This window comes from Danio aesculapii, chromosome 16 (assembly GCF_903798145.1).
Source record: "Danio aesculapii chromosome 16, fDanAes4.1, whole genome shotgun sequence".
NCBI lineage: Eukaryota > Metazoa > Chordata > Actinopteri > Cypriniformes > Danionidae > Danio > Danio aesculapii.
Window position 1 is genome coordinate 30,565,970 of NC_079450.1, and position 22,745 is coordinate 30,588,714.

The 22,745-nt window shown below is 38.0% G+C and overlaps 1 protein-coding gene across 1 annotated transcript in view; it reads right to left on the bottom strand.

Moving 5' to 3' along the window:
- jarid2a (jumonji, AT rich interactive domain 2a) overlaps positions 1–22,745 on the bottom strand; it is a 90,262-nt gene that overhangs the window by 50,810 nt on the left and 16,707 nt on the right. The window contains exons 2-3 of the mRNA XM_056474851.1: positions 11,549–11,672; positions 3,192–3,336 (exon numbers count right to left, since the gene is read on the bottom strand). Of these exons, the coding sequence (XP_056330826.1) occupies positions 3,192–3,336; positions 11,549–11,672 (269 nt within the window). The remainder of the gene's footprint in view (positions 1–3,191; positions 3,337–11,548; positions 11,673–22,745) is intronic.

Consider the following 22,745-nt stretch of genomic DNA (forward strand, 5'->3'; position numbering starts at 1 on the left):
CACACTGAACTGAACTGAACTGAACTGAACTGAACTTTAACTCTAAAAACTGGACTGACACAGTTTCAATTTACTAGAACTATGTTACTATTTATCTTTTTATCTATTTATCAATTTACTAGAACTATGTCAGATAGAACTATGTTAAGCTGCTTTGACACAATCTACATCGTAAAAGCGCTATAGAAATAAACATGAATTGAATTGAATATTGCAATATTTATCGCAGAAAATCAAAATATTGCAATGTCAGATTTTTCCAAATACCTTGCAGCCCTTGTATGTGTATGGTTAATGCTCCAGTATGTTAGTTATGTATCAGTTTAAAATAGCTCTTACGTCCAGTGTTGTGTTAATATATATTCACTTATTCATTTATTTTCTTTTCGGCTCAGTCCTTTAATTAATCCGGGGTTGCCACAGCGGAATGAACCGCCAACTTATCCAACTTGTTTATGCAATGGATGCCCTTCCAGCTCCAACCCATTACTGGGAACCCATACACTACGGATCACCTGTACCGCATGTCCCAAATCACCTGTATTGCATGTTTTGGACTGTGGGGGAAACCAGAGCACCCGGAGGAAACCCATGCGAACGCAGGGAGAACATGCAAACTCCACACAAAAACGCCAACTGACTCAGCCGAGGCTCGAACCAGCGACCTTCTTGCTTTGAGGCGACAGCACTACCTACTGCGCCGCCGTTCATATATATGATTATGTTTATTTTTGTAGCACTGTAGTCCTGCAAGACAACAGTTTGTTCCACTGTACGTTCACACATGTAGTAGAATGACAATAAAGCTCTTGACAATGACATATGTTGTCTTGGAATGACAATAAAATTGACTTGAACTTGAGTTGAAGATGAGAATAAATAATCATAGAATTTGAGAGATTTGGTTTTCTTTTTTTATGCAATTTTGATGCATTCCTTTGATTCAATTGCATTCATTCATTTTCTTTTTAGCTTAGTTCCTTTATTACTCAGGGGTTGCCACAGCGGAATGAACCGTCAACTTAACCAGCATATGTTTTACACAGTGGATGCCCTTCCAGCTGCAACCCAACACTGGGAAACAGGAGCACCCGAAGGAAACCCACACAAACACAGGGAGAACATGCAAACTCCACATAGAAATGCCATCTGACCCAGCCGGGGCTCGAACCACCAACCTTTTTGCTGTGAGGCGATTGTGCTACCCACTGCGCCACTGTGACGGTCCTTGATTCAAATTGAAATTGAATGTTTTATTGAGGCTGAAAACTAGTATACAAACTATTTTATAATAAAAAAAGAGACAGAAACATTAATCTGAAGCCCATTTTCAAAACACAGCATGAAACCACATTTAAGTTTAAGTTTGCAGGCAGAAGGACAAATAAATCAAGTAAATTACATTATGCTAATTTGTGCCTGTAAAGGAATGAATCTCTGTCATTTCAGAAGAATTATCTTATGTAACATGCCGGGCCATCCATATTTTTAAATAATTTTACCTTTCATTTAATGCCTCGTGTTTTATTCAGTTTTATTTTAACACTTAAGTAAAGAGTTTTTGGGAATCCAACAAAAAACAAAACAAAACAGGCAGAGTGATCTGAATCACACCTTCAAAAATATCCAATTCTACAATTTCTGTATATTTTGGTTAGTAGAAAGAAGAAATTCTTAAGTAAATTAAAGTGTCATTTTGAATAAAAGGGACGGCATGTTGGCTCAGTTGTTAGCACTTTTGCCTCACAGCACGAAGGTTGCTGGTTTGAGTCCCGGTTAGGCCAGTTGGCCTTTCAGTGTGGAGTTTTCATGTTCATGTGGGTTTCCTCCTGTTGCTCCGGTTTTCCCCACAGTCCAAAGACTTGGGCTATAGGTGAATTGGATGAACTTAAATTTCCCATAGTGTGTGTTTGAATGAGTGTGTATGGGTGTTTCCCACTACTAGGTTGCTGCTGGAAGGGCATCCGCTGAGAAAAACATATGCTGGAAAAGTTGGTGGTTCATTCTACTGTGGCGACCCAAGATAAACAAGGGACTAACTCGAAGGAAAATGAATGAATGAATGAATTTGAATCAAAAAGGCTGCAGATATTTTCAGAACAATTTAGAATGCATGAGAAGAAACGGCACATGAAATATTTAAATTCAGTTCATTTCAAGTAGGTATTGCTGCAGCCCGGAGACCTCTAAGTGGGAGGTATTACACCACAGGCAGGTTTGGTGACCTCCAAGTGGGAGGAATTTACGTAGCAGGTGGGCTGGGTTTAGGTGGTGTAGGTGGAGTAGACATTAATGAAATACATCAGGTTACGGTAAAGTTGGGTTTAGGGTTGGGGTAGAAGCAGATATTCATAAAGCACAACTTTTGGACTCTGCGTCAAATAAAGGCAATAAATAAACGATAACTCCAGTTTTGTATAACCTACTTGGAGCTCAAGACCCACCCACTTGGAGCTGGCTGTGACCTCCATTTATACCCTTCTCATGTATTTTGGTGGGTAGAAGGAAGTAAATTACAATATGTGGTACATTAATGTGTGCATTAATATTCAAAAATAATAAATAACTGTAGTTTCCAAAAAACAAACTTAGATTTATGTGTTGAAATAGGCCATTCCTTCTTTTATGATGGATTCAGTCTCTGACTTATTCCTCTTTTTTATATAAAATGCCTCTTGTTTAACGGCGTACATTTTATTGACTCAAAGTCCATAAAAAAGAAAGACAGAAACACAGTGATCTGAATCGTTTGGTGGGAAAAGAGATGCTAATCTAATCATACAGAAGACCTGCGGAGGGAAGCACTTTGGTCTGATATATAAAAGCTCAGCAAAAAGCCTGACTGTGCAAGTCATTTTTAATTGGCCAGAAGCATATGTTGTGCTTTGATGCTTCTTCCAAGCACTGAATGTTTAAACGAGATTCAACCAAGCAGGATTTCCACCATTGATTAGCTTGAAAACCAGTTACATTTAGCTGATAAACAATCACTGAATCAGCCTAGAAAGAAACATTATACTGTATCTTTAACACTGAAAGATACATAGAGGGATAACATTTCAGTCCATTCGTTGCTATTTTCCCACTTAGTTCCTGCATGATGATTTTTCATCCATTAAAGCACTTTTTAACCACACATTAACACAGAATGACACAACACCACAATATAGTGCAGGTCTAAGTAAACTCACCTCTTCCTGACAGGCCCGTCCATTGAGAACTCATGGTTGCGCTCTTTGCTCTGCGCTGCATGCTGGGTCCGTTCTGACTTACAGCTTCCCGCAAACAGGCCACCTTTAGTGCCCGATCCATTCAAATGACCATTAGCAAAGGAGCCTGGGAAAGGAGATGTAGTTCAAATATAAACAGGCAAACAAACATCAAGAGAAAAGCAAACAAATTCCTCCATGCTGTTCTTAAGCTGATCTGTTAGCATGAAATAAGCTAATGAAAAGGGTGCAGAAACCTTTTGAAATGCCTCTGAAATGAAGAAGAGGATTTTTCCAATCACTAAGTGTAAGCACTATGGTGGACAGACACAAGTGGATACTCAGAATGAACTGACAGGTAATAGAGTGCAAAATCAAAGTACTTATATCCTCCTGTTACGTTGATCTAAGGTTTTAGTGTTAAATTGGCCAAAAATAAACAGTTGGTCTATTAACTTAAAATACAGCTTGTTTATAAGTTACAGTCTTTCCTTTTCCTCTCATCGATTTCGGAATTGCGAAATGTGATAATTAATTGAGAATAAAACTATGGATCTCACAACATGTATGGGGCCTTATAAGAAACATCAACACAATCTCACGGCAATTCGTAACTTTTTGATTTAGTGGCTAATTCGTATGAATTCATATGATCTCATTCGTACAATTTAGTACATTTTGCTTATCCCCAATGATGGTTGGGTTTAGGGGCGGGGTTGGGTGCGCCACGCCTCCTTTTTAAAATCTTACGTTTTCGTATGACTGAACTCGTAGGAATTAGCCACTAAACTGACAAAACGTAAAATATTTACATTTCCTCGTGAGATCAGGCTGGAAACATTAATATATAACCTAGGATGTATAGGTCCTATTGGAATTGCCCTGTTTATTATTATTCTGAGGGTGGCAAAATGGCTCAACAGCGCCACCTATGCACTTTGATGGAGTGGCCTCCAAGCTGTTTCACACACACATACGAAAATTGGCACACACGTCAAACATACCTACAAAAAAGTCTCTTGGAGCGAAATCTCAAACCCAGCAGAAAGTCCGATATTTTTAACTTCCTTTGCCAAAAAAATGCAGTTTTTGCCATTTCCAGGCGTTGTATTTTAATGAACTCCTCCTAGGGATTTTATCAGATTAACTCCAAAATTGGGTATTGTCATTTAAAGACCTTGGCGATGGTAAATTGTGAAGATTAAGAGTTTCTTTGAAGGGCGTGTCCGTGGCGGCCTCAGAAACCTTGATGTTTCGCCACGAAACAAAAAGTTGTTATAACTCAGGCATTTGATGCACATTTGATAAGAGTCCTGACCTGAACACGTTTACATGCCAATATTCAGTTACAGTCATTGCGCCACCTATTGGTAACAGGAAATGACATGTTTTACAGTGTAACAAAGTCAGATAGAATCCAAGCTTTGTTACTATAATCCAAAGGCCTTTGTGATGTTAAATTGTGAAGATCTAGAGTCTTTGTCAAAGGGTGTGTCCGTGGCGGACTGTTCAGTGTTTCCCCGTGGAACTGGAAGTTGTTATAACTCAGGCATGCATTTTCCAATCTGCCTCAAAGCCCACATGTTTGATAAGAGTCCTGACCTAAACACATTTACATACCAATATTTCGTTACTGTTATAGCACCACCTGCTGGCAACAGGAAATGACACGTTTTACAGTGTAACAAGCTCCTCCTAGAAGTTTTATCAGACCGAGTCCATGTTTTGTCAGTGTAATCCAAAGGCCTTTGTGATGTTAAATTGTTAAGATCTACAGTTTTTGTCGAAGGTCGTGTCTGTGGCCATCTGAGAAAGTTCAGTGTTTCGCCGTGGAGCAGGAAATACTTATAACTCAGCCACACAATGTCTGGCCTGCCTGAAAATTCACGTTACATGAGATTACTTTCCTTAAGACATCTACAAGCCAACACTGAGTCACAGTCATAGCGCCACCTGCTGACAGAAGGAGGTTGCATAAATCTGTGATTTTTCTCAGGTTTTTTATATGTATCAGCTCAAATTAATATTGTCCACTGTTCTCTGTCATCCTAAGGCCACCGGGCAGTGGTGAGCCCAGGTGCGAGGTCCCTTTCATTGCTGCTTGCAGGTTTAATTGTAACATGTATTTGACCTTTGTGTTCGTTTAATTGTATTTTGTTAAAATTTCAAGTTTTATTATATAATTATATATTATATATATTATTATATAAATATATATTATATAATATTAGTAAATATATTTATAATTGTATTTAAAAATTATATATTTATATAAGAAAATAACCAAAGATAAAGTTATGTTTTGCTAGGAAATTCTATGAAAATAATCTACATTCTTAATTCCAAAGTTAGCCTACTTCTTAAATAAATGCAGTTAAAAGCACTTATGGTCCACATACTAAACAATAGTGTTGTTTTATTTTATTTATCTATTTATTTTTTGTCCAAACAATAGGAATATTCAAAAAATAGAAATATAATTATCTGAATATTCATTTGCAATATTTTTATATTATTATGTTATTATTATATTATTTTTTATATTGCGATGCTTACGTTTACATGCATATTGTATAGAAAATACATCTATAGACAATTTTGAGGGATGTAAACAAAAGCAATGGTCCCAACGTATTTACTGTTTTACATTTTTATTTCTATAGCTTCTGAGAATCCAAAAAGAGCCACATATTGATAAATAATGTTATGATAGCTGTTTCCACATTAACTTATGATTGAATTGCTTCTTGTTACAGTTATGAAATAGTTTGATAACAAGCAGGAAATGATCATTGGCCAATGACATCACCACATTGAAATGGTCTTTAGTCAATGATACAGTTCATGACATAGAATGATATTTAACATCTAGTTAATATTTTGTATTTCAGAATATATAAAATCTACATATTTGCAATATAAACAATAAAATGATGTCATTTTAAATAAAAAATGCCAGTCTGTACAGATCAACGCATCACACTAAATTCAGACAGATGCCTGATATAATTACTGAGAATATGCAAGCCTGCCTGAAATCCAGCGCTATGCTTTTGATTCCAAACTAATTTGAGAGGAATCCTCAAGTGTGACTGAAAGCGTATAAAGCGGTGAGCTCACGAGATGCTCTGCTCATGCCCTTGACATTCTCTGCGAGATGATGCACTGCGCCATACAGAGCCCAGCAGGTCACCGAGTTCAGCACATTACAGCGCACTCAGAGCCCTGCACAGCCCATACAGAGAGTGCATTATTCAGGACAGCGTTTACTTTGCTCACACATTTTCAGCGCAATCATGGAAGAACAATAATATTCCTAATGGACCGTTGAGGGAGGCTGAGGAAGAGGGAGTCCCACGGTGATGTGTGCTCCCCTGAGTGTGTCACAGATGCATCGTTTTAACATTTAAGGTGAAATAGTTCTTCAAACAACTTTAAAATGCCACACTGAACTGCACATTCCTCTGTATTAGATGATAAATAAGTTAAACTGATGGCAATTTTGCTCCATTTTGATTAGCAAATACACTGGAATGTGAATGATTTGATGTGGTTCTTTATAGGTGCATTGGTTTGTGATGAAGCATTTAACATTTATTTTCTGGATTATTCATTAAATAGAAGCATAAAACTGGCTTTGGAAATGCTGAAATGGCATTCATCATAGGAGTTTGTAAATGTGACCATGGTAAAAGCTCGGCTCATAAATATTAACTATGCCTGGATATGTTGGAAAGATTACCTGGCAATGTCAGCATGAAGCTCATTAATATACATGAGCTTAGTGTTCGCCTTCACAATCCATCAAACATCTTAAATCTCACCATTGAAAAGAAGATTTTCATTAGGTTTTCTAGTAAAAATACATAAACGTCCTTAAATCATAATACAGCTACTATTATTAAAAACCAAATGGAGAAGTTACCAAATATGGTAAAAATGAGCTAGAAAACTAGAAAAAGCGCTGATGGGTGTGGGAATTTCTACAGATGATAAGGTGCTAATGATCTATTATGAGCAGGCAAGGCACAATGTTTTTTTTCTCTACAAATGGCTAGAAAACTTGTGGGGGCAGTGGTTCCTCGTTATTCACGTGAGTTACGTTCCAAAAATAGCGCAATCCAAAAATAGGTGAAATCCACAAAGTAGTCCACTTTTCATAATCACCAGCGATCCAGGCTTGTAAATCGCTGGGAATCACTTTCACTCAGGACTAAAAATCTGTCACCATATGGACTACAAATCCTGTCATGCACCACACACTCACACCTGTTCCTGTTTTCCGCTGATTGCTAACACACACAGCTGACCACTGTACTTAATAAAAGCAGCTATGGTGGATCTATTTTTCCTAATTTTAAGTGGTTTAGAAATTTAGAGTTTAGAAATACTCACAAAATAGACAAATCTAAAAGTGACCAACGACAAAAACCATGTCTACAGAAATGGACATCACCCATGTACTCAGCTTGCATGCTTGTGTTTACTTACAGTAATCCATATTCGACTGCATTTATGTGAGATACACAAGATGTGTATTTTGCCAATTGTGTTTTTGACAGTTCAGATGTAAGAAGAGTGCCCGTCTGAGGGAGTAAGATTATGCTGGTATTTAGGGATGGGCATTTCTGACCATTCTTCATTTCGATTAGTCCACAGGTTTGACAAGCAATTAATTGATTAATCGGGGTGGAGCTTAAGCAAGAGGCCGGGGCTTGTGTGCGTCATAGCGACAATTAAATAACATTCAATTTAAAATTATATATATATATATATATTATTTAAAGCCCTGTTAAAAATGTTGTTATGCCAAGATTTAGAAAACAATTAAACCAACGCTGTTGGGTTATTAAAAATCACCATCAATATTGGTTAACACAGTAAGCATTTAAAGAAGTGTGAGCAGTGGCGTATTTAGGCATGGGCAATATGGTCGATGCCCAGGGCGACATTTTGCTGGGGGGTGGCACAGGGAGACGGTGCAGAAAAAAAAAATGAGCCCCAGTAAAAGCTTTGAGATACGATTTACTTTATGCAAGTGTATTAATTGAAAGTAGTAATCCCAGAATAAAGGCATTAGAGGCCATTCAGATTTGGCGTATTTTGCATGAGCAAGGTTGCTATTGTCTATGTGCAACCGAAACAATGGTGGTGAAAGCAAACTGACGTATGCATCCGCACAGAAAAACATTCCCGTGCGCCTCACACGCTGCTCTGCTCCCGGTGTGAATACCGGCTGTGCACATGCACACCGATAAAATACACGCCGTTTATGCACTGTAAAACTGGAGTAACTTTTATCCAGAGGTATCGGCACACAGTGAGCTTTGCAAGTCGACAAAACTGAAAAATTATGATCTTATTTTGACCATATGGCTATGAAGCAGAAAGGAGAAATGATGAATCAGGGAGGTAAGACTTAGTAACATTAATTCTCAGCCATGGGTCTAAGACAACAGACAATTACTTCAAATATATTTTTTTGTATTCTATTGAATTGTCTTTAATATTCCAGCAAAAGTTTTTTTTAAGAGCTCTTAGCATATCACTCCAGTTGTGTCTTTACATTTTTTCCAGTTACATGTAGGAGATTTCTGTTATTATATATTTAGAATAATAATTGTATAATATTAATAATAATAATAATAATAAGAAGAAGAATTTTATTTATTTATAAGTACATTTCTAAAAGCAGGTGTTTTAGATGGGTGCCATTTAAACTAGAACCGCCACTGACGTGAGGCATGTAAGTTTTCTACATGGCGCATTGTAAATAAAATTAATCATAAAGCCGAGAGACACAATATGAAAATGTTATAATACAAATTGTGTTTATCTACACAAAATGCATGTGAGTTTGAACTACATGACAACCAGAAAGTAGTGGATGCGGTTCTCCCTTTACAGGGCGCTTTAAAACAACGGGAACTGAAGCGACCGCAGAAAAAAAGAAAACAAAGCTATTTTACAGTATTATCCCCATCAATATGTGTATTATTATTTCTATAAATATTTTGGATCCGTTTTTAAAACTTTACCTACCCTTTTCTTTCCTGTAGACAGCAACAATAAAAGCAAACATGATACTCTGCATTTCAGTTATTTTATTCAACTGACAATTTTACCAAACCAATATTTTACATCAGCAGCATCACAACAGATGTGGATCAAAAAAGTTTTTGGGTTTTTTTTTGTAAAAGATTCGCAAAAATAAGTTTTACCAAAACTTAACCAAACGACTGTTAAGTAGCACATAGCCTAACCAAAATTAGAAGCTAGCATAATTTGCCTGCATAAACTTAAAATAAAAATAGCCTGAATTTTTTTACCACAGCTATAAAACTTAAAGATTAGGTAAAATAACATTTCTTTCAGAATGATCAGTCGGTGGAGGTAAATAAAATAAAGCCGGCCTAATTTAACTATACTGCTTAAACTTAAAACAAAAAGAGCCTGAATATTTTACCATGCATGGCTAATAAAACATAACATAAGGAAGGACTTCATATTTTCATTTAAAAAGATCAGTCGGTCTCCGATGAAAGCCGAGTGCGAAGTTTATTTACAATTAGACCGGCAGTGGAAACACAGAAGTTACAGAAACAGCCAGGTACCAGGGGGCAAGGGTGCTTAGCCTTTCAAATCGAGACTCATTTACTTTGCACCACAATAAAGGATCCGGGTGTAGAGAGATGCATGGCTCCCTAAAGTAGCTTTTGATTTTGGTGTCATTCGGTGAAACATTATTCATATCGTAGTCCTCGCTGAAAAGAGTGTCGAGACACGGTGCACACATGACTGCTGAAAGTATCACACACCAGATGCGCACATTCGCACGGTATTTAAAATGAAACTATTCAGCTGGCGCTCTGTGGTGCGGAAGAAATATGAACAGTGTCCTGAGTCGTGGCTGGGCACCGCTGTGTACCCTGATAGAAACATACATTTAGAATTCTGAAATACATGGCTTCTGGTGTGTGACCCCTATACTCTATTTGCGCTCAGGTCTCGTCTATAGACCGCAACTCCCTGCAGCCATAACCAATCAAATATCAAACTACCGCCCAAATACCAGCATAACCAATCAGAGAGAATGAAAGTAATTTTAGAGCCAATCGATCATCGTTTTCATGCTCGATTGTTGCTGATGCGTTTGAGTAATCGATTAATCGAATAATTGTGCACATCCCTACTGGTTTTACATAGCTTACCCTAGTTGTTTGTTCTGATCTGTCTTTTAAATCTTGAAGTAAATTAAAAATGACATATTTGGGAAATGATATGTTCAGATGATGTGTTCTTACGCTCTGTTCTGTTCCCCACCCAGCATCAACAACTGCAGTAATATCAATTTTTAAAACACTTTTAAGTTGTTAAATATTGAAGCAAATACCAATCATTTGAGTAATGCAAAAGTTAGTAATCATATTGCACAATTGATTTAAATACTCTAGTCCCATGAAATTAGCATCTGATCAGCAAACTTCTACAAATGCATACTCAGTAAGGCCAGTCACAAAAATAGCTCCACGCATTTTCAGCAATATACTTTGTTGTGTGTGTTTAATAAATACCAACAGTATAATAACTAAGGATGCAATAAATATTCGGCCACTGAAAATTTTCAGCCTAAAATGGCCCAAAAGTGCACTTTCGGCCAAAAAATTTTTATCACCGTAACAACGCGGCCGAAACAGTAGGTCATGATGACGTGAACAGAAACCGCGGCTTGCCCGTGTTGTCTGAAGCAACATGTCTGCAGTGTGTCTTCTGTTCTGATCCTCTGTTCTTCATCGCAACTATACTTGATCCATGATATAAAGATCATTACTATGATCCAGACCAAGATGGAGAGCTGAAGCAGTGTGTGCGCATGATTTAGGCCTATAGTTATAATAATATTTATACAATATAGCTGTAATGATATTTATACATGATCAAACTAGTGTTCAACTCAATCAAAACAGATGCTAAAATTGTTTTAAAATTGGTCTTGTAGTTCGGGCCCAAATAAATATTTGTTGCATTTTTAAACAGTTTTTATTTGTTTTTTCTTTTTCGGTTTTCAGTTTCGGCCAAGAATTTTCATTTCGGTTCATCCCTAATAATAACGCCAAAAAGACCATTCGCTGAAGCAGGCAGTTAGTATATCTGGCCCAAAATGTGATATTCTCCACATATCCTTCCCTGAAGGGGTTCAGAACGGCAGCTAAAAGCAGCAGTGTCAGATGTTGAGGGTCACAGAAGTGAGCTCTTTGCTGCAGCTGCTCTAAAGGTCAGTGTTTATCTGTAGTCTCTAGATCTCTGAAAGCACTGCTCTAGGAAAGAGGAAAACTCACCATTAACTCTTCCAGTGCCGTTCTCCACTTTACTCTTCTGAGCCGTTTTAAACTCTTTAAGTGAGAGGTAGAGCACCCGGCGGACCACTCTCTCTTCTGACCACGGGATCCCATCATTATCATCCTGCAGACACACACACAAAAACAAAGAGTTCATGGAAACAAAAGTCTAAAAATTGATCATTCAAATCAGTTCATTTAGAAATGATTCATTTGTGTGGATTTCAGTAAAAAGGCAAAGACAGACAATAAAATGTAATTATAGCTTGCTGCACTGTTCACTAAAATACATCTGAAATTTGTAAACACACTGAAATTCAGGGAAAACAACTATTATGCTCGTGAGTATAAATCACAGGAGCTCATTATTAAAGTTATTATTAGTATGACTAGACTTTTGCTCATTTTAATCTTGCCTATTTCTGCTCCAAGCTCTCACTGATTTCAGACTTTGCATGGTGTGTATCAATCAAGATCCAACACTGACATAACAAACTAATCCAATTTCGAGGAAGTAAACAATCCCATCATCATCTGGCATAAAGGAAAAAGTTCATTATAGAGCTGTGAGGACAAAACAGATGACCTAAAGCAAAAACATGTGCTCTCTAAATAAACATTAATTAGCCAAACAATTGGAAAAACCCATGTGATTTCATTACAGCAAATAAAAGAACTGACAAACACTGAATGTGGACAGGAGAAGAAAAAAAACAGCACAGAGGACTGACTGTGCTATAAATAGTGCTGTTGGCTGCGGTTTCTGAATTCCAGCATGCGTCAGAAAGCCTTTTATTACTAAATGCTCCGAAAGCAATCACAACAAATGCGGTCAGTGTTAGTACAAACACTTGTTCCCCACAGAAAACCCGGTAGTAAGACATCTTTCACATTAGGTAGCTGAATGACCTCACTGTTTTTCACATTTCTCTCAAAGCCTCAAAACAAGGTTTTCATCCAGTAATGTGATCACTTATGAAGTGTTAAATCTCTAACATAGCAGTTTAGTGACATTAAATGACATGACTTTGAACAAACTTGGATAAGACAACAAACTGTTTTGTTTGACCAACAGAGTGTTCATGGTATATTCGATAGTGTGGGAATATAAATGTATATTATCTATATAAAACTGGTGTGACAGACCTTAAAATGTCTTCCTGAGCCCTGACTGTCTCCAAAGTAATGCAAATTATCAGTTTCACAGCATGGCTGTGTCTATTGCTTTCTCTTTTCGGTCAACTGGTCAGACGGTTTCTGTCTCCAGAACATCATTTTGCACACCGTTTTCTGCCTTTGTCTTCGGGTGAAACTTTCAGGTCGAAGAAACCCCTTTTATGTGGTCAGTAGCTGGGCAGGTTTCTAATATGTTGTCATCCACTCTGCAGACTTACATGCTGATGAGATCAGGCCTGAAAAGGCAGTTTAGCCTGCCGACAACAACTCTTCATTTGCATGCTTTGTTTTAGAATGTATAAAAACCTAGTGCTTGCTGTACAGCTGAGAGTTTTCTTTCGATGACGCCACAGCCACGTTGAGTTCTTCTTATTAAAGGATTCTGCTTTGAAGACAACCGAAAGTTCTCCCGAGTTTTTTTTTTTTGGGCTCATCTTATTTCACAACAGTTTGGTGCCGTGAGCCAGCCTAGAGAAATTCTCAACAGTTTCATTTAAGTTTTAATGCCAAGGACCCACAATTATCTTTTGGTTGATGATGTGTTAAATTGTGTTCTTATTTAGTTTATATTTTGTGTGTTTTTAATAAAGTAATAATGCTTTCAGTAGCTACACAAGGTGTTTGTGTTTCTCCGAATGTAAAAAGATAACACTTCCTGACAATTAATCCATCATGTTGCCTTTTTGAATAACAGACTGTATGTTTTCACCTTTTTATTTATAAGTTATGTATGAGTCTCTCAATTGTCCTCAATGTGAATGGATGGATGTCAACATAATATGCTTTTTCTCTTGGAAATGGTTCAAATGCTGAAGATGCTAGAAAATGAATGTGTAAATAGTTGAAGACAGTTTAAATAGGTGGAGAATTCATGACGAGAAATCAAAAAACAAAAACAGATGTTGAGCATCAAGGGAAAAAAAACAGCATGCAGGCATCAATTTGAACTGGATAATTAATCTGATAAAGAAATGGAGACAAAAGAAAGACATGAAGAAAGATAGAGCCAAGAAAAAAGAGAAAAAGAAAGAAAAAGAGAGAAGAAGAAAAGAAAAGAAGTAATGAAGAAAAGAATGACAATAAGATGTGAGGATGGAAGAAAAGAAAAAGGAAATGAAACAGAAAAGAAAGACATAAAGAAAGAGCCAAGAAAAAAGAGAAAAAGAAAGAAAAAAGGGAGAAGAAGAAAAGAAAAGAAAAGAAAGAGGAAAGAAAGATAAGGAGTCATGAAGAAAAGAATGACAATAAGATGTGAGGATGGAAGAAAAGAAAAAGGAAATAAAACAGAAAATAAAGACATGAAGAAAGATAGAGGAAAGAAAGAAAGAAAGGAAGGAAGGAAGGAAGGAAGGAAGGAAGGAAGGAAGGAAGGAAGAAAGAAAGAAAGAAAGAAAGAAAGAAAGAAGAAAGAAAGAAAGAAAGAAAGAAAGAAAGAAAGAAAGAAAGAAAGAAAGAAAGAAAGAAAGAAAGAAAGAAAGAAAGAAAGAGAAATTAATGAAGGATGGATGGATGAAAGGAAGGAAGAATGGTAAAGGAAGGTAAAAGAAAAGCTAACATGAAAAAGGAAGGAAGGAAGAAAGGAAGGATTAATGGAGACAAAAAAGACATGAAGAAAGAGCCAAGAAAGAAAAGAAAAAAAAGAAAAGAAAGAGGAAAGAAAGAAAAGGAGTAATGAAGAAAAGAAGGACAATAAGATGTGAGGATGGAAGAAAAAAAAGGAAATGAAACAGAAAAGAAAGACATGAAGAAAGAAAGAAAGAAAGAAAGAAAGAAAGAAAGAAAGAAAGAAAAGAAAGAAAGAAAGAAAGAAAGAAAGAAAGAAAAAAAGAAAGAAAGAAAGAAAGAAAGAAAGGAGGATGTGAAGGAAGGGAAAGAAGGTTGGGGAAGGATGGAATGATGGAAGGATAAAAGGATGAAAAGGATGAAGGAAGTAGGATATATGACAGGAAGAAAAAGAAAAAGAAAGAAATGAAATGAAGGATGGAAAGAAGGATGAATTGAAACAAAAGGAAAACATGAGTAAGGAAATAGCCGAGGAAAGAAGGAAGGAAGGAAGGAAAGAAGGAAGGAAATGAAACACGATGAAAAAAGAAAAGAAGGTTGGAAGAAATGTAAGAAAGAAGGAAGGATGGAACGATGGAAGAATAAAATGATGGGAAGAAAAGAAAGAAAGAAAGAAAGAAAGAAAGAAAGAAAGAAAGAAAGAAAGAAAGAAAAAGAAAGAAAGAGTGAAGAAATGTCCTCTTGAAGCATCTGTTCTGTTGAGCTTGACACATCACAGGTCAAGCACAGGAATGCTGTGCAGTGGTGTGTGTGTGTGTGTGTGTGTGTGTGTGTGTGTGTGTGTGTGTGTGTTCAGCATGAACACTGTCAGCTTTACAGAACCAGGCTTTCATCAAGACATTTGATATTGTTCATATCTGCTGTACTGCTATCACAATAAATCCAACTTATTTCAGTCAACTGATCCTGAGCGCAAGATTGACAATCAATCTGTCCTCCCCCCAGCGCCAGCGACGTGAAATACTGAAGCTGATTATATCAACCTGAAGTGTTTGACCCCAGTTCAGGCCCTCCTCACGGCACATGAGGAAAGTGCCACTCTCTGGGGAACTCCACAGGTCTATTGTGAAAGTCCCTGTCAGCGCAAACTCAAAACAACAGGACATTTCTCAGGTAGAGGCCAGGCTGTATTATTTACGAGATTATGCATGTATGGGACCACAAAAAGAGCCAATAGAAAGTGGAAGCCACCATCCTCAGACTACTAGTCAAAGAAAATGATTCCCTGACCTCCTAGAAATCTCATCTGTAATTGTAATTCAAAAGAGTCTGTTATTGTGTTTACACATTTGACTTCCTTTAAGGCCTAATGCTGCTGTTTATGAAATAGATCTGCATTTCCAAAGCACAAAATCCATTCCAAAAGGAGTAAATCTCCACATCAGTACGTGAAGTTTATTTATAAACTAATTTCGAGAGGTTTACGTGCTTATGATTGACACGGCTGGCCCCGAGTCAAGCTAATGTGCGAACCACCAAGCAGACGATTCTTAACTCCGTATAAATAACCAAGCATCTTACCTTTAGTCATCCTTGTCTTGAAGAATCCCCCCTTCCACCCCCTCTCCTCCTCTTTTTCCTCTATAGGGCAGCACGGTGGCCCAGTCGCTAGCACTGTGGCCTCACAGAAAGAATGCCTCTGGTTCGGGTCTCTACCCGGCCAGTCTGCATTTCTGTTTGGAGTTCATGTTCTCCCCCTGCTCGCATGGGTTTACCCCGGGTCCTCCGGTTTCCTCCCACAGTCCAAAAACATGAGACATAAGTAAATTGACTAAACCAAATCAGCACCATAGTCAAATTCCACCAGCAACACACCCTCATAGCAATCCTTAAGCAGCAGGAGGGGGGCGGGTTCTTGAGATCTACCTGAGCTCAAACTCCCCTCTCACCCTGCAAACGGGAGGGAGCCCCGGGCTCGAGGATCTCATGAGCTAAGGGCTCTCTCCCGGGACAGCATGCCAAACTAGCTTATTACCAATCATCAGCTAAGTGTGAACTCTTGAAGCACTGTTTCTATACTCTAGTAATCTAATATACTGATACACATGCAACTTTTTACATTCAGGTAAACATGGCCTTTTTTGTTGTTGTTGTGCATTTGATATAATTTTGTATGTCTTTGACCGCTCAATGTGAACCAGATCCTATAGTGAACATGACACTGTTTTAGATCTGCAGCAAAATAATTGGTCTGAGATTGGCTGAACTCTGGAGTGGTGAGAAAGCAATCCAACCCAATGAACCAACACGGCAGACTTTATCACACTGTTTGAGTCATTAAGTGCACCGCATGAAAAATAGCACTTGTTTTCCTAATGGCTTTCAGAATAAAAACCTGGAAGTGACTAAGATGGCGAGACCTGCCAAATAAGAGTTTGATCCAAAACACATAAAAATACCAGCAATACTTGATTAGATCTTTTTTTTCCTTAAAAAATGATAAAGTAACATAATTGCTGCAAAGAAAGTCACAAGGTCCTGTGAAATAATATAAATAATAATAATAATGGTGTCATGGTGGTGCAGTGGGTAGCACAATGGCCTCAAAGCAACAAGGTCGCTGGTTCGAGCCTCGGCTGGCTCAGTTGGCATTTCTGTGTGGAGTTTGCATGTTCTCCCAGGAAACACTATATCACTATGGTTAATAAGCACCACCTGTTGGAAGAGAGTGAATCTCTCATTCCTATCGTCTGCTGTTTCCATCTGATGTTTTTAGTAGCAAGCCAACAGTTCCACAAAACTGAAGTCAGACCCTTCTGTTTTTCCTTCAGTTTTCGAAATTGTACAGGCTAGTTTAGATTAAAAACTGCTCATGCTGCATCTTTAACCACTTTCCCACTATCAGTGAATTGTTACATCACTACCTAATATGCGACACACATCTGACAGGCAGCTTTCTGTATGTACACATCGGACATAACACATATATGAGGAGTTTAAGCTGACAAGACTTCAAAAAACAATGAGAGCAGAGTAACTGAGTAATGGCACCACCTTCTTCTGGTAGGGGCGCGAAGAGAAGCACTTCATTTGCATTTAAAGAGTCTCAAACTGGGTTTTTTTCTTTCACCAAAATGATCAAATGCAGAATGAATAATAAACACAATAGCAAAAACCATTGTGTATTTACTTTCAGCATTTAGATCACAGGCGTCAAACTCAGTTCCTGGAGGGCCACAGCTCTGCACACTTTAGTTCCAACCCTAATTAAACACACCTGATCAAACTAATTGAGTGTTTTAGGCTTGTTTGATACCAACAGAAAGATGTGTTGAAGGCCATCCAGAAATTGAGTTTGACACCCCTAATGTACAGTTAACGTCAGAATTATTAGTCCACCTTTGAATGTTTTTTTTTTTTAATATTTCCCAAATGATGTTGAACAGAGCAAGGAAATTTTCTCAGTATGTCTGATAATATTTTTTCTTCTGGAGAAAGTCGTATTTGTTTTATTTCGGCTAGAATAAAAGCAGTTTTTAATTTTTTAGCGGCGCATCTTCGCCGGTGTGGGCATCGAGGAGAGTTGAAATCAATTAAACTTTATGGTAATGAGCTATAACACGGTTCGGCAGCAAGCAATCAGAATGTAGAAGTCCACCACTTGAGAAGAGTCCAGACAGTGCCGTGAAATTTGATTCTGACAGTTCCCAAGGGTTTGATTATTGCGGTTGCCGGATTTCCAATTATTTACGATGTTTTCTTACAGGGTTCTTCCAGTTTTCTTAATGTACAAGACATACATTAGAAAAGTTACTGCCAGGTTAATCTCATGCAACAATACAAAACAGCATTGCTGCTTCAGAATAGTTCAGACATATGGACACATTTTGGATAAGTGGAGCAAAGCCACACCACACACTACTTAATCTTCCATAGATAAATGTATTTGATAAAAAGTAGGCAATAATTCCCCATAGAAAGTATGTTTTTATGCGGAAACGTAACTGATTTGTTGATTTGCTGCAACAGCTAATTTAAATATGAGATCAATGTAGGCAATTTTGATGGAGAAGTTGCACAGGCAGACAGCATTATCGCCAGGGCAGCGAACTTTGACGCCGTCTCTGGTATGAACGCACAGTTACTGTCACTATTGATGAATTTACTGAATATTTAATGAATAAAAGTATTGATTTCTTTCAAAAATAATTTCTAAATATATACATTTACTATCAATATATATTGTGAAAAGTATGTATTTAAACTCTGAAATGTCTTCAAAGTGTAGTTTTCTTTTTCAGACATGAGACTGATAGATGGGTCTATATCCCACTAGAATTAAAGCACAAAGCCTGTGTATTACTGGCAGACAGACACTTTCTGGATTTATGGCCAAATTCACTGATTTTATGCCAAGACAAGTCTGCTGCCAATTCTAAAATGAAATTTGCTTGCTCGATGCTTGGAAATTGACAGTTAAGTGACTGATTCTAGAATATCCTGCTCTATTATTTGTTCAAGCAGTCTTTGACATGCCTCATTAAAGAAGTGCAACAATATAACACCACCATTTTCACTAAACATGCCCGTTTAAACCAATAATACACAGAGTCTCATGCACTAATGTACATGGACCTTTAATTTAAGTAAGCATCTGATATCAACGCATTAATAGGAGATGAGCCCAATATCTCTGAAATCAAATAAACAGAAGATTCATGCTGCTCATTTAACTGTCATAATGAGTTCCTCTGTGAAAACCTCTCATATGCATCCCCCTTTTAACCACATCAGCTGGCCATTTCTGTTAATGTGGTGCGTTGCTCGGAGCAGCTCTTACAATTACACCAGCATCTCTCAACACACGCGTCTTCAAGCCATGAGCTGGCTTTTATTACACTGCCAACAACCATGTCAATTATTGATAAAGGTGTATTGTGTCTGAAGTCATGCGGACGAGTCTTTCAGAACAAGCACAAAGCTGATCTTTCATGATAAGCCACATATGGCAACATGGCAAATAAATTAAACCTTGATTTTATTCTTTCAGAACATTTCACTGATTCAAGACAACACTTTCTAGTCAACTTATAAACATAACTAACTACAACATGATTAAAGCAACATGCAAAATCATCTGACTGGTCAATTTTTCAAATGTAAATGACACTTTTCACATCATAGTGTGGCATGGTTTGGTTTTGGTATACGCTTATTTCACGCGGCTGCCATTTTAAAAAAGAAAGCGAGGCTGCTGTGGGACGAAACCCGGAGGTATAGGATCAGCACTGTAAACATTGCAACAACATGCTGTGAACTACCTCCAGCTGTTGCCACGATTTCAAGATGCAGATATGGTGTAAACATCACTTTAATATCATTCAGTTAAGTTTAATTTAATCAATTAAAAGCATATTAGGCATCAAACAACATCACAATCTCTTTAAGAGTAATACAAAAAATAAGTGTCCTGCTAGGCTTCATTTCATGGCAATAGGTAAACACTGTGGGGACGCTTCCCTGCTTCAGCCTATGTAACTCGGTGAGCAATAGAACAATGCAGTTCTCTGTACCACACCTTCGTGTTATCTGTAATGGTGTTGTCCTGGTACTCAAATTTTAAAAACATCCATTTAAATTTTAAGCGCCGTTGAGAGCGTTCTTAAACGCAGCTGATTAACCATAGTATTCAGCGGTGCTCAGCAGAAATGACTGTGATTGGCCATGAAGGTCATCAGTTCACCGCTCTTCACCGAGTGCAAACACAGATACACGGACGCTGGAGCGTTTTAAAGCCCCGAAGATCAGTCGATTCATCAGCCGATCACTCGTTTGTGTTTGTACTTGGTAAACATCGGTGAAGTGCGGTGATGACCTTCACGACCATTCACTGTCATTCACAGTGATTAAATGTTAGCGGGAAATGGAAGGGTATTTTTTACATGTCAGTACCGAAATTCAGTATCGTGACACACCTACATCAATAATTCCACCCACTTTAAGGAGTCGAGGTGCCCACTAAATGGCAAATTCCCTGCCATTCACTGACTAAAAAGCTGAATTTCCATGACTTGTAATGAAAAACAGGCAGCAGCAGTGTTGATCAGTCACTCTAGAATTATGTGATTCTGTGATCGCTGAACTTAACGCAAGATCAAGGAAGCTTGAAATGTTTTTAATTGCCACAGATTTCCTGTGGATTTTGGCCAGCCAGGAGACTGTTTAAATTCTTTCTGCTCCATCTGCATTGTTTAATATCAAATAACACTATATTGGGGTATAGAAAATTCTTATCTGGTGTGAAATACCTTGAGTTGTCATTAGGCATGGTACAGCGTTTCATTTCTCCTTAGGTGTGTGACCCACTTTAGATGGGTCATGTGACATTATTGTAACCCGCATCAAAGCCTAATTGACTTCAATATCTGAAATAGACCTTTCAAAACTTCAGGATATTGCAAAAACCCATGGAAACCCTGTGCAGTGGAAAAGCAAAACGCTAAGCATAACCGAACTGAAGCAAGCTGAGCATTGCTGAACAGTACCGTGCAAAGAAAAAGCAGCTGAAATGACTAAAAGTAGAAATCCAGTATGGACTATTAATTAACAGTAAATATTTAGTAAAACACACTAACTTTCAGCACTCACCATCATGAAAACACGAAATGGCAAACTGACAACACCTGTTCTCTGGGTTTTTGGATTCCACTTTCCACTGTTTTGTAAACATGCGCTTGACAGATTGTCATGTTCACATCACGGATCAACACTATGAAAGAGTGGTACTCAAGTCAAAGTTCAATTTAAGTCCCATAGCCGGTGTCACTTTTAGCATCTCCAACACAATTTCATGGCAATTCATATTTATTTTATGTTTAGCTGAAACTTTGTCTAATTTGTAAAAATTCATATTATCTGCTCAAAGTGGATTGTTTCACATGATGGTTACTCTTGCAACAGGCCTTCACAGGGGTTTCCTCTTTTCTATGACTCAATCGTTTTAATATCAATCAATGAGAACACACAAATTTATAGATTTATGAATGAAACTTATGAAAGTGTTTTCCATTTTGAAAATGGTGTTTAATGTGCTCAAAAATCGGTGAAAAAGAAAATATATGTCAGCGCTAATAGCCTAGTGGTAAAATTCCCGACTCTTCTCTCTCTGCTCCCCATGATTTCCTGTCAATTCTGTTTTATCGATTAAAGGTTAAAAAAAATATATATACACTTGTCACTTTATTAGGTTCACCTGTCCAACTGCTCGTTAATGCAAATGTCTAATCAGCCAGTCACATGGCAGCAACTAAATGCATTTAGGCATGTAGACATGGTCAAGACCAGGGGCGGGCAAACTCGGTCCTGGAGGGCCGGTGTCCTGAATAGTTTAGCTTCAACTCCAATCAAACACATCTGAACATGCTAATCAGTGTCTCCAAGATCACTAATTATCTATAAGCAGGTGTGTTTGATCACAGTTGGAGCTAAACTGTGCAGGACACTGGCCCTCCAGGACCGAGATTGCCCACCACTGGTCAAGACGATCTGCTGCAGTTCAAACCGAGCATCAGAATGAGGAACAAAGCTGATTTAAGTGACTTTGAACATGGCATGGTTATTGGTGCCAGACGGGCTGGTCTGAGTATTTCAGAAACTGCTTCCCTGCTTTCAGAAACTGCTGTCACACACAACCATCTCTAGAATTTACAAAGAATGGTCCATAAAAAAGAAAATATCCAGTGAGTGGCAGTTTGGGGTACAAATGACTTGTTGATGCCAGAGGTCAATGGAGAGTGGCCAGACTGTTTCAAGCTGATGGAAAGGCAACAGTAACTCAAATAAGCACTCGTTACAACTGAGGTATGCGGAAGAGCATCTCTGAACGCACAACACGTCCAACCTTGAGGTGGATTAGCTGCAGCAGCAGAAGACTAAACCGGGTGCCACTCTTCTCAGCTAAGAACTGAAAACTGAGGCTACACTTGACACAGGCTCACTCTGATGAGTCTCGATTTCTGCTGCAACATTCGGATGGTAGGGTCAGAATTTGGCATCAACAACATGACAGCATGATCCATCCTGCCTTGTATCAACGGTTCAGGCTGGTGGTGTAATGGTGTGGGGGATATTTTCTTGGCACACTTTGGGCTCATTAGTACCAATTGATCATCGTGTCAACGCCACAGCCTACCTATCACATCATGTCATACAGCTCGAATCATCTCAGACTGGTTTCTTGAACATGACAATGAGTTCACTGCACTTAAAATGGCCTCCACAGTCACCAAATCTCAATCCAATAAAGCATCTTTGGGATGTGATGAAACGGGAGATTCGCGTCACAAATTCCTTCCTGAGGAATTTTCCAGTACCATGTTCAATCTATGCCACAAAGGATTAAGGCAGATCTGAAGGCAAAAGGGGGTCTAACCTGGTATTAGTAAGGTGTACCTAATAAAGTGTCAGTAAGTGTATATGAGATGCTAAAACCTAGGAAGACTAGTATTGTTTGATATTT